Below are 15980 nucleotides of genomic sequence, written 5' to 3' on the forward strand. Positions count from 1 at the left end.
ATTGCCTATTAAGTTTCTGTCCCCCTCTTCCTCCACCGTCCAGTACTGTGGAGACTGCCAGATTCTTTCCTGTGCATATATATTTAGTAGGGTATTTAGTATATTTAGTAAAAGTACATACTTTTAAAAACAAAACCAGGACTATTTTATATGTAACCAGCTTTTTCCTACTTAGAAGTATATAATGGTCACTTCTTTACCTCAGAATATATACAGAAGTACCACATCCTTTTATTTTTTTTTTTTTATTTTAACTTAGTCGGGAGGTTTAATTCAGAGCATTGGGCTAGGTCAATGTTTATGGTTTTAATGATAAAATACCTGTTCAAGTGATTAACCAACAGGAATGTAAAGTGAATGTAAACTTAACTAAGTGGCAGTTGAGCTGTTGATGTATTTAGTGATTGGAATGTAAAATCTTCAGGAAAATGTTGAAGTGAGTCTGATAGCTGGCAAAAACAAACTGATTCTAACCTGTAGATGTTTGAAGCTACAGCTTAGAATTGGTGTTTCTGCCTCCCAACCAAGACTCTTAAGATCACTGTGGGTGGTTTCCTCCAGCCTCCAACCTAATTTCTGACGGTCAAATAACGTATTAAGCTGCTTAAATAATATATGGATTGGTATTTGTTTTGTCTGAGAGTTTCACATGGGTGATTATTGGGAGGAGACATTTGGATGTGGGAGTTTGTCTTCCTAAGCGTGTGCTCCTGGATCCTCATGGTATTTATGGCTTATACCTATGTGCTAGTTTGGGGTCAGCTAATTGATACATTATGGTGGTTAGGTCATGAATGTAGTGACAGGAAACAGCATGCTATCAAGGCAGTTTTAGAATCCTTGTGGTATTATTTGACCTTTTTTATTATACCAAGAAGATGCTGCTGTCAATACAATTAGGGGTGACTGATAAACAAAAGAGAAAGATTTATTTTTCAAATCATTTTGCAAAGGTAAAATTCTCCATTGAATTCTGGCTTTGGCAGTGTATTAGCCTAAGATCCTTTTCAATAATAAATTTCAATAATACTACGAAAAGCTAGTGGGAAATTATTATTGGTTGAATGAAGGAGGAAGGAGGTCAGGATAGTTTAATGTGATAAGATGTATTCCGAAAGAAGGCTTATAAAATAAGTAGTTAATAATCAGTAAATTCACATCACATCAAGATTTGGGGAAAATAAACTGTCTAGGGTTTCCATCCTAAAAGGAGGGTTAACTCCTGAGGTTAATTTTAACTCTGCTATTTTTTTTTCACATGAAAACAGTACTTTCAGTGAGATGACTTATTTTGATGAAATTAAAACAAACAGAAAAATCTCTTATCTAGAAACATCTGCAGCAGAGAGCTAGAGAAGATACTTGTAGATAGTATAACCCAAATAAAAAAGAGAACTTTGTAATTGTGTTTTCATTTTTCCCTAAGTTCATTAAAACCACCCATTTCGGTTACATAAGTTCAGAATTATAAAGAAATGTAATTACCTTTATTCTCTTTTTTCATTATTTCTGTCATAAACATTTCTTTTACTTTATGGCATAAAGACTCTTTATCTACTTCAGCATTGATTTTTATCAAAATATTTTCTGGCTCTGTAAACCATTGCTCCAATAAAGGCCAGTTGTCCAAGAAGCCTATAATCCTGCAAAAATATTGTATGATAACATATACCGATTAAAATAGTTGAGCAACATTAGGCATGATTTACCCGGCACACATAAGGAAAAAATAAGCTGCCAATACAGTTAAAACTGAAAAAGCAACTCCAAAAAATATACAGGCAGTGGAATATTAATTACTTTGAAGAAGAAATTATTTAACCATCAAGCCATATTTTTATGAAATATATGAGAGTAAAAGAAGATTTGAAAAGGCCACCATTTCAGGAAACCTTCAGTGTAAGTTTGGTTCACTCAGTGAAAATCTACAGGAAGATCACCTGCACTCACAGTAGAATGAACTCTGAGAGCACTTCTCAAGGTAGCTACAGTTTGAGGTACAGCCTGAGGTCATTTGTTTTTCTCTTAGAGACAAAAGTTAAAGAAATCTCTGAGTAAATGTAGATAGCTCAGACTTACTTGCTTGACTCAAAAATAATCTTGGAACGATTCCTGAAACTTTCTTGTCTTCCTTGAGAATAGATAAACTCAATGTAGCTAATAAGCTAATTAATGTAGACAATTACTTTTCTCTGGCTCACCTCCTATTTTTAGACTTCTCCGGGTTTCATAAAATTGTCTAACTCTTAAGTTTTCTGTTCCAGTGAGCAAACTGTGCACAACCAAGAGAAGGGTGTTTTTTTGGTTTTGGGGGATTTTTTTTGTATAACATCATTTTAGCAAAATGGAAGTCATTTTAAACTATACTCTGGTCTGATGCCTAGCTCTTTAAAATATCATGATCTTCACTGGCATTTGCTGAATGAGGGCTAAATTAGGAGTCCATGTAATGAACCATAAAGGGAAGTGTCACCTGATTTAATTCTCCTCTTCCCATTCTAGGATAACTTGCGCTCTGAATATGAAAGCTAGCACATAAATGTTTCACTCACCATCAAAACTATTTAGTTTTGTTTTACTTGTAAGAGGCTGAATGCTAGAAAATACATCTTTTTTTTTCTATATCTGATGATTCCAAAGTGACTGATGGTCAGTCTGTTCAAAGGGCAAGAAATAAGGAGGACAGTGAGTTTTAGACTAACCTATGCTGAATCTGATCTCTTAAATTCTGGTCCTCATCCATATCTTGGTTTTCAGCAGCTACACGTTGAGTGATGTCTTCATGAGTTTCACTTGAAAATGCTTCAGCTATGATATGAAAATTATTTAATTAGATAATTTGCTAAACCAAAGTTTCAGTAGCACTGCTAAAATTTACTGATGCAAGACATCCAAAATCATCTGATCCTGCCATTGATCCAATATTCATTAAAATATTTAACAACATGTTGAAAGAGTATAGTTTTGGGATCAGACTCAAATTTTCCTTGGAAACTGAGGAAAATGACATATGATACAACATTAAAGAGGAGCTGTAGTCTCAATGTGTAGGATCTCAGGACTGACTCTGAAGAGGTGAGAATGAAAAGTGATAGGTCATCATGAAAAACAAACTAGGAAATAATGAGAAAATCAACACTATGGTATAAAGATTAAGAATGAAATAACAGGGTGGCCATAAAGTCAAAACATATGTAAAAATTATTTGGTGACAGTATGTTACAATCCAGTAAAGTAAATCACCTTTCTTTCTAGACTCTGTGATCTTTCCTTATAGGGTAGACATAAAGGAAACTGACCACAAGAGACCAAAAACAAAAACAAAAACATCCTCAACAGCTCTGACTGAGTCCTATTCAGGATTAAATGGTACAAAGTCCAGAAAACTCATGAACTTAGAATAAATAGAAAGTCATAAAGAGGGAAGAGACCCTTGAACTAGATTAAAAGGAATTCAGTCAATGCAAGAGAACACTGAAGGGTGACCTAATCTTGTTCAGGAAAATGGAGAACCCTCACAGGATATAGCAATCAGTTTTCTCTGTTTACATTTAGGATAGAAAAAGATGAAGTGATTTAGAATACAGAATAATGCTTTTAGGTTATTTATAATACCTAAAGATTACTGGTGTCCATGATAGGTGGTGGAAGAATGTGGGAGCTCTTCTCAGGAGGCGCTATCCTGCACCATTTCATGGTCACTCTCTCACTTTGTCAAGGACTTCAGCACATCTATCAGCATGCCTCTATCCCCAACTCCACCCTGGCACGGGTCTCCCTTCCCCTTCTCTCCACTTGTGACACTCTCTTTCCAAGACCATGTCCACATCCTGGATTTTGGGATCATCTTGAATGGCTCCATCTCTGCAGTCTTAAAGACCTACACTCCTACTATTTGTCTTTCTAGCACTCCCATATACCTGATGAATCTTTCCAACATCATCCAGTCCCTACACCCTTTCTCCCAAATTTACCTGCATTATCTTGACTTTTTATTTTCTAGCAAACCTGAGTTGCATAGTTGAACACTCCAGCTTCTCTCCCTCATCTAACAACTTCGATTTGTGTCCTTGAGCTACACCAGCCTTAGCTGATATTTGTCTCTCTTTCCAAGTCTACACTTGAACTGGTAGGCATCTTTGAAGGAAAATACAATTTCATGACTTGTAACCTCACTAATTCCTTGGCTCAAAAATCAGCTGAGTAGATAGATAGATAGATAGATAGATAGATAGATAGATAGATAGATAGATGATAGAGAATCTGAGATAAACTTCTTGAGAGTTCTCTTCACTCAAGCTCTCCACCTCTTCACCTCCCATTCATACCCCAGTCCACCCCAGACCATCCTTCATGGCCCCCTACTCCATTGAAATAGCTCTCATTCCATTCACCAAAAACATCAAGGCCAATGGACATCCTTATCTTACTTGATTTCTCTGTTGTATTTATAGTTAAAATTTAGCACACAATTCTTAAGTACTTTTACACATATTATCTTATTTTCACAACATAACTTGAAAAGCAAGATCATGATTCTGTAATGGGCCCCACATTGCACAGGTCATAAATGACAAAGCAGGGATTTGATTCCAGTAATCTGACTCCAGGTTCTGGACTTCTTTTTAATGCTTAAGCTGTTTGTTGAACTATACCCACTGAAAATAATGCATACATGAATATTTAGCTCAATGACCTCACAAACTGAAGACAGCACCCAGATCAATGAGCAAACATTATTAGCCTTGGAAGCCTCTCCCGTTTCTTCTCAGTTACTGTTAGTCACAGAAGTTACCCTTATAGGGCCTGCACTCAAAACCTCTCTATTCCTCTCTCCATACTATGAACACTGCTGCTCCCTCTCAGGCTGGCCGATGAACTGAGGCACTGGCTAAAAACCCAGGCAGCCATCTAGTCTCCCATTCTGACACAGCTTTATGCTCCTAGACTGCCTGTTCCCTCTCCTTAGGTCTCCCTGGTCTTTTGCCTACTGGGTTTGAGTCTGGCGCCTTTTCTCTCTGCCCAGCCTTGGCTGGCCCGATGTTCAGCCTTTGAGCCCACCAGGCTTTGGCTGTAAGCTGCTTCCTTGTGATGCTGTTTTTCAGACTTCTCCACAGACTCAAGCATTGCATGCAGCTTGCTGCACCCGACCCTAGAGACTGGGCTCTCACGCCCCAACCTGGGCCTCAGGACCCCAGCCCCTACTGGTCTGGGATGGGAATAGTACAACTTGATTTTGAAAATCTGTCCTTTCTTGGCTGATGAGACACTGCTTTCCCTGGCTTTCTTCCTCTCTCTAGCTGCTGCTTCTAAACACTTCTTCCTTTGCTCTCCCCAGTAAATTCTGATGTTTCCTGAGGGTCATCCTGGATATTTCTTTAAAGCACATTTTTATTCCTAGGCGATACCTCTCACCTTCAAATCCTTAACTTTAGGACATGCTTCCTTCCTGACATCTAGCCCCATTTAGAGAACTGTTCCCTCAACATCTTAGCTTAAAAGTCCACAGGCACTTCAAATTCGACATTTCCCTACAGGATCTCTATGTGTTTCTTTCCATATTCTCTAAGTAAATGATATCATTCAAAACTGTGTAGGTCAGAAACTTGCATTCATCCCTTTCTCCCTGTGCTCCATCTCCCATCCTCGCTGATCACTGAGTTCTGTGATTTGCCCTGTAAATACCACTTGAAGCCCACCGTTCTCACCTTGCCTCTCTCAGCTGTCATAATCCTTCTGTTGTTTTTTAGAGGATAATAGTTTTCTCATTGGTTTTATTGCTTCCAACCTCACTCCCCTTCCAATGCATCCTCCATCCTGAGCCAGAATGACCATTATAAAATGCATATCTAATTGCATTAAATCTCAGCTTTAATATCATTCAGTGATTTCACATGGCTTCAGGAAGATGTTCAAACACCTTAGCTTGGGGCAAGAGTCCAGCTGGCCCATGCCTACTCTCCAGGCTCGTTTCTGCCCCTCTTCCCTACCTTGCTGCCTCTCAGCCCTACTAGCTCCTTGATGTTCTCTAGATGGACCATGCTCACCTGCCAAGGTTTGTGATGTGTTTCTCTCTACCTCTCTTCCTTTCTTGGCCTGGTTAACTTCTTCCCATGCTAGGTACACCTAACTATATTATAATAATAGCACACAACTAACTGTATTATAATAATCAGCTTACTTTTGCTTCTTACACTACAACTTGTAGACAGGGATTTGCCTTTCATTTGTGTATTATCAGTTCCTGGCAAATTATAAATCTTAGATAAATGTTTACTAGTGGCACCATTTTAGCTACCTTCACTCTAGACCAGTGCTATCCAATAGAACTTTCTGAGATGATGGCAACATTCTACACCAGTGCTGTATGATATGGTAGCTACTAGCCACATGTGAACATAAAATGTGGCCCGTGTGACCGAGGAGTTGAATTTTTAGTTTATTAATTTTAGTTAGTTTAAATAGCATGTGTGGCTGGTGGCTGCCATGTTGGACACACAATTCTATACTGCAAACTCTTGGTTCCTTAGCTACAATTTCCACCAAATTCTTTGAAGAGAGAATCCATTTCTTCTTTATTGCTCTACATGCAGTGCATAGCACAATGTTTGGCATGCAGCAAGCATGCTATAAATAACAAATGAATATATGAATGAACAAAATATTATAGATGGGTAGAGTCTTATCTGTCTAAAATAGTTTAAATGGGGTCTTGCTTAACATGAGGAGAGTAAATTGGCAAAATGATATTTCAAAGGCCATTCAACCTAATATTCTAAGAAAGAAAAATCTTTTTTTAAGAAAAATCTTAAGATGTGAAAGAATAACACTCTTTCTTAATTTAAAATATTTTAATATGAAAACTACAGACTGATTTTCAAAGTTGTGGCTATATTTAGCATACTCAGTTCTGATCAAAATAAGTAAGAACTATAAAATTAATGATTTCATCCTAGTTTTCATGGTTTAGGTAGCCCCAATCCAACAGCTGGCTCAGTTCACTTCAGACCAAGAAATATGCAATGTTAGAAACATATGGTAAAAAGAAAAATCACATTGTGCTTTAATACTAATTTCTGAGGGTGGATAAATAAGACTGAGTGTATATGTGCACAAAATCTGACAAAGGAGAAGCTCACCCTGTAGTAGTGGAGAAAGGGAATTTTTAAGCCTAAGTCAAAGGTCAAGAATTAAGAAATTAAACCATTTAGATGTTAACATCAGCTTTGACAAATCTGCCAGAATCACTTGTCATGTAATTTTGATAGGGAATTGAAAGAACTCAAGGTGGACTGAGTCGGACTTCTTGAAAAATTGTTGCCAATTGATTTCCTCCTGTTTCTGAAACATACAACAGTAAGCTTCCTATGGAGGCCCGAGAGGGTAGGCAAACCTTCCGAGGCCCTTGTAGGGTTATAATCAGCTTCCAGGAACCCTCTTTTCCACAGGTCTCTGTGTGCCCTTTGTAACAACTTGACATATCCACTTTTAAGTCAGATTGATCTTGAGTTCGGGGTCCGGTTCTGTCGCCAGTGGGCCATGGGTTGGCAGTGTTCTCAGCCAATTCTCAGCTATGTCCTGAACAGGATGGGCAAGTTGGCTGGAGAAGTAGAATCATCACAGCAGTCAGCATAGCTCCTACTCCCTTGTATGGCTAGAAGTAAGTTCTCTCTTTTAAGATCTGGTAGACAGCATCCAGTTTACACTACTGGGCTCACCAGCTAAAGTAGTATCTAATGGTTTTGTCATTTCATTTAAGTAAACAGTAGACCTCAAAATCACACAAACTCAAAATAAGGATGAGTGTGACTTTGGACAAGTCAGGTGTTCATGCTTTGAATTCCTATCTATAAATAAAAACACTGAAATAGATGATTCCCTAGGTCTCTCCTAGCTCTGAATGTCATTGTATTAGTAACAATAGCAGTAATAAAAGAATGATAAGGATTACCATTTGTTAAAGGCTGATTTTTTAAAAAGGTAAAATCAAAACTCTGAAACAAAGGCAAAATGGCATTATTTAACTCTCCAGTTAATGAGGGACCAGTAAAATGTTACAACCAGTTCAAATGAGAACCCGAGTAACGGTCATATCTACAGTCAGGAATGCTAAAATAGATGTTAATAGATGAAAAACTGGTCACTCTGTATAGAGCAATCTAATACTTGAAATCTCTTCAAAAGTTTAGAAATTAATATATATTGATTGAGTAAAAATTCATCTGCTTGTCTATGCACAAGGATCATTTGACTTGCCATTAGTTTCTTACAATTTACTGTTATAGTAGGTCTGAGTCAAAGCCAATGAAAGGCACAGACTTCTATAGATGCAGATAGTCCAAAGTGCCCAAAAGACTATACTCAACGTTCTACTGAAAGGATATCTAATAATCTCTTGTTCATTTCAAAGTCTTCCATAATTCTTCCTGATGTATTTGCTATCCTGTGCCAGATTCTATCCTAAGTGTTTTACATTAATCTCATTTAATATCTGTGATATTGTGATATAAGAAGAAATACATACTTGGTCTTTTTCTCTGGCTCCTGACAAAGAGCTTGTAATTTCCTGAGTGATAGGTGTGAGGAGCATTTTTTTCTTATTCATAATAAGCCCCTTTCACCTTATCTGAGTTAATGCTAGTGGGATGACTCTTGGAAGATGAGACCTGGTTGCCAGAGGAACCAACCATGTGATTAGAAGACTGGAACTTTCAGCCTTGACCCCAGACTTCTTGGGAGGGGTGAGGGGCTGAGGGCTGAGTTAATCACCAGTGGCCAATGATTTAATCAATCGTGCTTTTTAAAACAGCCATAAAAGCTCTAAACCAAGGGCTTTAGAGAACTTCTGGGATGGTGAACACATCCATATGCCAGGAGGGTAGTATAACCCAAACTCCACGGGGACCAAAGCTCCTAAGCTTGAGACTCTTTCAGACCTTGCACTGTATTTTTCTTCATCTGGCTGTTCATTTGAATCCCTTAGGATATCCTTTATAATAAACCAGGAATAGTAAGTGTTCTTTCTATGAGTTCTGTGAGCCATTATAGAAAGTTCAAACCTGAGGAAGGGTCATGGAAACCCCCAATTTGTAGCCAAGTCAGACAGAAGTGTGGGTAACGTGGGAATCTACTACTTGAAACTGGCATCTAAAGTCGGGGACAGTCTTGTGGGGCTGAGCCCTTAACCTATGGAGTCTGCCCTAACTCCCAGTAGTTAGTGCCAGAACTGAATTAAATTGGAGAACACCCAGTTGGTCTCTCCCAAGAACTGGAGAATTGGGTGGTGTAGGAAACATACACATTTGCTGTCAGAAGTGTTATGAGTAAAGAAAGTTCTCCTTTAATACCTGTAACAATACAATTATAGATTGTGAAACTCAGGTTTAGAATAACAAAGTATCTTTTCCAAGGTCAAATACCTCATAACTTGGAAAGACAAGGTTCAAGAAGATGTGCTTTTCCCATAAGTATTTAATTTGAGGAATAAAGTAATACTTTCATTTCAATGGCAAAAAGTAATTAAATAAACCATGAGTGTTGGAAGGACTGTTCAACTCCACCACGTGAGGACTTCAGTCAACTGATACTTGTTCCTCGGACTTCACGCACAATCTCAGGGAAGGATGTTACCAGATCCTTGCTTGCGGAACAGATGTGATTTATGACCTTCATTATGGTGACCCACCACAATGTACCAGACAGCCCCAAGAAGCTCCTCCAGGCATTCAGATCTCAAAAAGGGTGCCCCTGTGCCAGGGGAGCTGCCCAGTTGAGGGAAGGGTTCAGTGAGATGCATGCAGTCAGCACAGAATTCTCTGCTAGCTCTCTGCAGTGCTGAACACGAACAGTTAAAGCAAGAGGCAAATGCGCTCTGCTAGACAATTCTTTGGAAATCTGAAATGGATTCCTATTACCACTTATAATTGTAAATAGGAGTATTCACTGATTAAGTCAAAGAAGGAATGAACAAAGAGCTTTGAATTATAAAAAAGAATATCAAAACAAAGGAGAAAGTGTCCAGCTTACTCATTGTGTCATTCATGCGATCCAGCGAGGAATTATCTGAAATATCTAATAACATGACAAAATCAAATGCAGAAGGGGGAGGAGGCACTTCTTTGGAGGTTGTAGGATCAATAGCCAATGTGGATATTTGTGCTCTCTTTTCCTCCAGTTCTAGAACCTCTCTGCTGCAGCCTGTGAGAGCTTCCTCCAAAAGCTTTGCTTGGTTTAATGTCATTGGAAAACCATCCAAGACCCATCCTTGAGCCACAGGTATCTCACTAAGTTGAAAATGGACACACCATGAACATTTTGATAGATACAAGTACTTTGGAAGTAATAATACAATGAATCTTGCCTTTACCTTTCCTTTAACTCCACAGTAAGCTCCTTCCACGCAAATGTTATTACTTTACAGCTAAAATTAGGCCTATGAATGTACCACAATCACTCCTTTGCTTAAAATCTTTCTGTAGGTCCCTGCTGCCCTCCGAATCTATTCCAGAGGCCATAACATGGTATTTAAAACTAACTGGCCACAACTTACTTCCCTATAATGTCTTGTCTTTCCCAGTCTCATACTATTTACTTCAAACAAACTGATCTCCTCACTGTTAGGTGAGTATGTGTTTCATTTTCTAGCCTGTGTTCATAGGCAGTTCCTCCTTTGAACCATTTCTCATCTACATATTGTGGGATAACATACCTCACAGGGCGGTTGTAAGGATAAACTGAAATGATTCATTTTAAAAACCCAGCACCGAGCTTAGCACGCAGTGGATACTCACATTGCTAACCTGAAGAGTCACTCTTATTCCCCCCAATCCAGCCTGGAGCCATAACTGCCTAATCTGAACTCCTCTGGCTCTCATTCACTTCGCTATAAAATTAATAATTATTGTCTTTCTTGAATGAGAAAAATTCAAATGAGTCTTCCTTATCTCAATTAGATTATAAGTTGCCAGGGCGTTAGGAGCATTTCTTGGGGTTTTGCTTTCAGGGCAGCATCCTCCATAGAGAATAAGAGCTCCAAGAATTATTATTTGAGGCTTTTAAATTGAAAAACAATATGAAAAGGGAAGAAACTTCAACTCGGCTCTTCTAAATCCCTAACTGTGTAAAATTGAGATTCTGATTTTGGGATTAAAAGTTATGACTTCATTTCTTTCTCTGTTAGAACTCATATTAAACAATAGAATCCCCTTCTCGCCTGTGTAACCTCTCCTTTCTCATTGCCTTCCTATCCAGCACTGACCAGCCTTTGGATTCCTGGGTTCACTTCCTCCTCCTGAAACATAAAACAAGGAAGGGCACTGGCCTGTGACCACACAGTTAGGGTCTCTCTGCTCTATAATGTGTCCCTTGGCTTTTCCAAGTATCTAACTTTTCCTTAAATTCTCCGCAGGGAATACAGTCAGGTTCGAATCTGACCTGTATTCACATCTGCATGAGTGAAGTCAAGGCTGGTAAAGTGGGGGAAGTGAAATATACGAATGTATATCACGAAACATATCTTCATCTTGCTGTATGTTTTCTTATGTAGACAAGCAGTATTTATTAGATGTTAAAAAAACATTTCTATATAATTCTTTATATACTTCTATCTGATAAAGAATATATTAGTAGATTAAAAAATACATACTTAATAGCATTTACTAAGATGTTAACTAGCAACATGTCAGGAATGCTCTTTCCTTTCTTCAGCAACTTTTCTGATTTTGCACCAAGCCGAGCACGCACTGTCAGCTGTGAAAATAAACAATGAATGGTAGAGTGCAGCTAATTTAAAAGTCAGAATCTGATATTTGGGGGGAAAAATTAAATGGGCATGCTCTCTGGTGAAGACACTGATCATCTGGCACAATTCTGGAGTCAGCCAAGTATTTAGGGGAAATGTATATGTAGATTTTGAGGCTCCTCTGTTGTGGCTCTCTCCTTTCCAAGATCTTCCTCTCAATTTTCAGCTGCTCTGACATCCCCAGCCTTCATTTCCTAATACTTTCAATCGAAACTATTGAAGATCTCTGATTGAGTGCTAGTCACTCTTGTGCTACGCAGACATGGCGTGTCTCTGGGATAACCTGTACGAGCATGGCTCTTGCCCAGTAAGTTCCCTTCATTCAGTGATCCAATTTCATACAATTTCTGCTGGTTGGTGCTGCTTGTCTGTCTGCTGCTTTGCTTTTTATGGTCTGCTTTTGGCCTTCAAATAATTCACTTTTCTATCTTGTCCAGCATTTATAATGTTATCTGAAGAAGGGCTAGTCCAAGAAAGCTGCTCTATCAACAGGAAATTCCCTAGAGCTTATTCTTAAATCAGCCACCAGTGAGTATTTTGTAAGTTAAATGATATTAGATCTCTACTTAAAACCCTGTAATGTTTCCTTGTTTACTTTAAATGTCCTAGTCATGCCTATAAGGCTGACCTGATCTTTCTCCCTTCCTGCTCATCTCTCTAACCTCATGCCTTACTATTATCCCACCTTGCTGGCCAGGCACCTTCCTGCCTCATGGCTGCCATCCAGCTATTCTTACTGCCTGAAATGCTGCCCCAGATGTACTTGGCAGGTTCTCTCAATCTTCTTTCAATCTGGTTAAACCTCTCTTTCTCAAGGAGGCCTACTCCATTAATACAGTAACCTTCCTTCTTTCCCCACCTCCTTGGCCTTAGCCTGTGCTTCTTACCCCTTACTCCACTCTACATTTTCTTTCCTCCTGGTTCATTACCATCTAATGGGTCATATAATTCATTTACTATGTTTATGGTTTGTTATCTGTCTCTCTATATTAGAGTGTAAATTCCTTAAGGTCCAGCAATCCTGTCATTTCTGTTCACTGATATATTCCAAATAATTACAACAGCGCGCACACACACACACACAAGTGTGCCCTTGAAGTGAATATGGAATTTGGAGGATTTGTAACTCAATAAAGGCAAATATAAAATACACTTAGTCTTTCTGTTAATTTATATTTCAAATATATGGAGTAAAAATTATAAAGTCCCCTTTATCACTGTCTCTAAGCCCATTTCCCTCCCCATTGGCTATCATATTTATAGTTTGGTGTATATCCTTCCAAAACTTTTTCTTTCTTTAAGTAGTTCTGAAATCTAAAATATTTGAAATCTAAAATTGTTTTCTAGGGGCACCTGCGTGGCTCAGTCAGTTAAGTGTCCGACTCTTGATTTCAGCTCAGGTCATGATCTTCAGGGTCGTGAGATTGAGCCCTGAGTTCAGGTCTCTGCTGGGCATGGAGCCTGCTTAAGATTCCCTCTTTCCCAAGAGGAACACTCTTACACTGTTGGTGGGAATGCAAACTAGTGCAGCCACTAGGAAAACAGTACGGAGGTTCCTCAAAAAGTTAAAAACAGACTACCCTATGACCCAGCAATTACAGTACTAGGTATTTATCCAAAGGATACAAACATAGTGATTCAAAGGGGCACGTGAACCCCGATGTTTAGAGCAGCAATGTCCACAGTAGTCAAGATATGGAAAGAACCCAGATGTCCATCAACAGATGAATGGATAAAGAAGATGTGGTATATAGAGGGTATTATGCTAAGCGAAATAAGTCAGCAAGAGAAAGACAAATACCATATGATTTCACCCGTATGTGAAATTAAAGAAACAAAACATAGGGGACCATAGGGGAAAGGAAGGAAAAATAAAATAAGATGAAAACAGAGAGGGAGGCAAACAATAAGGGACTCCTAACTATAGGAAACAAACTGAGGGTTGCTGGAGGGAATGTGGGCGGGGGGATGTGGTAACTGGATAATTAAGGAGGACACTTGATGGGACACCTGCGTGGCTCGGTTGGTTAAGCATCTACCTTAGGCTTAGGTCATGATCCCAGGGTCCTGGGATCGAGTCCTGCATCAGGCTCCCTGCTCAGGGGGGAGCCTGCTTCTCCCTCTGCCTGCCACTCCCCTTGCTTATGGGCTCTCTCTCTTTCTCTGACAAATAAATAAATAATTTTATTTTTTTAAATGAGGGCACTTGAAGTAATGAGCACTGGGTGCTGTATGCACCTGAGGAATCACTAAATTCTACCTCTGAAACTAATAATACAGTATATGTTAATTAAATTGAATTTAAATAAAAAATTAGAAAAAGATGTTAGTTGAAAAAAAAAAAAGATTCTCCCTCTCCCTTTGCCCCTGTCCCCCCTAAAAAATAAAAATTAAAAAAAATAAAATTTTTCCCAAGGAGAAATGTATAATAAAAGTAATTAAATGTAATAAAAATAAAGCAAATAAAATCTCAATACTATATGAGGAAATATTAGTTTCCATTAGAAGTAATAGTCAGTGAAATATAAATATTTTTCAGGGGTTACTACAAAATTCTGTAGAGTCACCACTAAGTCTAAGGAGAAATTCTGGGAAAAAAATTATTTAAAGGTAAAGAGAGTAGGAAAGGAAATAAAAGTAATAAATTAAGTGATAAAGAAAAATACATAAATATAAACTTGACATAAGACTAAAATTTTTAAAAAGCACGTATATACCTTCTTACCTGGCAAAACTGAATAGCAATTTCCACCACTTTAGAGATAAAGAATTTAAAGAAAATTAAGTCCTGGCAAAACTGAATAGCAATTTCCACCACTTTAGAGATAAAGAATTTAAAGAAAATTAAGTAACTTAGATTTAGTTAATATTTTACCATCATATTTACTTTAAGTAGGCTCCACGCTGGACGTGGAGCCCAACGTGGGGCTTGAACTCATGACTCTGAGATCAAGACTTGGACATTTAACCGACTGAGCCACCCAGGTGCCTCAACATCACATTTACTTTAAACCAAAGAGAAGCACATTGCTATTTCATTCCATTTGAAGACATATCAAGAAACTATGAATCATGACCTATTTCAATATACTAGTAGCCAAAATTAGGTTATAGTACTTACTTCAGAGAAATTATCACTTGATTTGACTTCTTCAACTCTTATAGTTTTATTTGTATCTGTACCTATTAACAGAAAAAGTGGTAAGAACAAACCCAGTATTTACCACTAAAACCATATTAGTACTTGATCTTCTATGGCTTTGGACAGATGTGTTATTGGGTCCAGCCATGCCTGAGATGCTCAGAGGAAGGATCACCACAGCATGGCTTCACCATCCTTCTACCACATTAAAATCCAGTCATTATGTGGCTTGGCGTTTTCTACTTCCTTCATTCCATTATGCTTCACCGATAATAGTATCATTAGAAGTTCTTAAATACAGCTTAGGTTTTCTTTTCAGAAAACTAGCCAAGTTTCTCAAGAAAATTTGTTGAAATGTTAATTCATTAATTTTTATTTTCCTAAATTATCAAGTTATAGGTAATAAACATGTGTAAAAGTAGAAAATTCTAGAAGTCAGAAGTGTTGTTAGTTAAAATCTACAGAAAAAAACAAGTTTTCAGAGTCCATTTATAATTAACTGGACTTCTGTAATAAAATATGTCATACAATACTTACAATAGTTTAAAAGTCAATTAAAATTATCTTGTATTGAACACATAACTGAAATAAGGGACAGATTATGCCCTTTTAAAAGATGCAAAACTCAGCTGCTCTAGGAGACCTGCATGCTCACCACACTGTTCAGGGGTGATGGTGATAATGACTTTGGCACAGGGGGATCTGAACTTTATGCTAGAATATGAGGAAACTATTAAATACGGCAAGACTTCACTAGCATAGCTAGAAAAGACATTCAAGATTTAACATTGTTTTCCTTCACTGTTTCTAAAAAGCATCTGAAAGACTAGAACCCAGATCCCAAGGGAGATAACTTTTCATTAGGTTTGGAGGATTTGGTTCTATTTATGTGCCTTGCTCAAGGCTGGGAATAAACTTAACTTTGTCTAGGGAACCACTCTTCAGGTGGGTGCAAGAGACCAGACCCTGCAGCCTCCCTCAACACAGTGAAGGGCACAGCAGCATGCAGGGAGCCCCAACAGTACCACTCACCCAGAT

At 38.2% G+C, this 15980-nt stretch overlaps 1 protein-coding gene across 10 annotated transcripts in view; it reads right to left on the reverse strand.

Annotated features, from left to right (window-relative positions):
* The window catches only part of SPEF2 (sperm flagellar 2), a 169404-nt gene that overhangs the window by 85434 nt on the left and 67990 nt on the right, over positions 1-15980 (reverse strand). For all 10 annotated transcript variants that reach the window (XR_003522086.2, XR_003522084.2, XR_003522088.2 and 7 more), the window contains exons 13-17: positions 14922-14983; positions 11645-11748; positions 10027-10283; positions 2703-2808; positions 1486-1643 (exon numbers count right to left, since the gene is read on the reverse strand). Coding sequence is in view for 5 of the 10 variants with exons in the window: in XM_027605658.1 (XP_027461459.1) it covers positions 1486-1643; positions 2703-2808; positions 10027-10283; positions 11645-11748; positions 14922-14983 (687 nt within the window). In the remaining 5 variants the exon portion in view is untranslated. The remainder of the gene's footprint in view (positions 1-1485; positions 1644-2702; positions 2809-10026; positions 10284-11644; positions 11749-14921; positions 14984-15980) is intronic.

The sequence above is a fragment of the Zalophus californianus genome, chromosome 5, assembly GCF_009762305.2.
Source record: "Zalophus californianus isolate mZalCal1 chromosome 5, mZalCal1.pri.v2, whole genome shotgun sequence".
NCBI lineage: Eukaryota > Metazoa > Chordata > Mammalia > Carnivora > Otariidae > Zalophus > Zalophus californianus.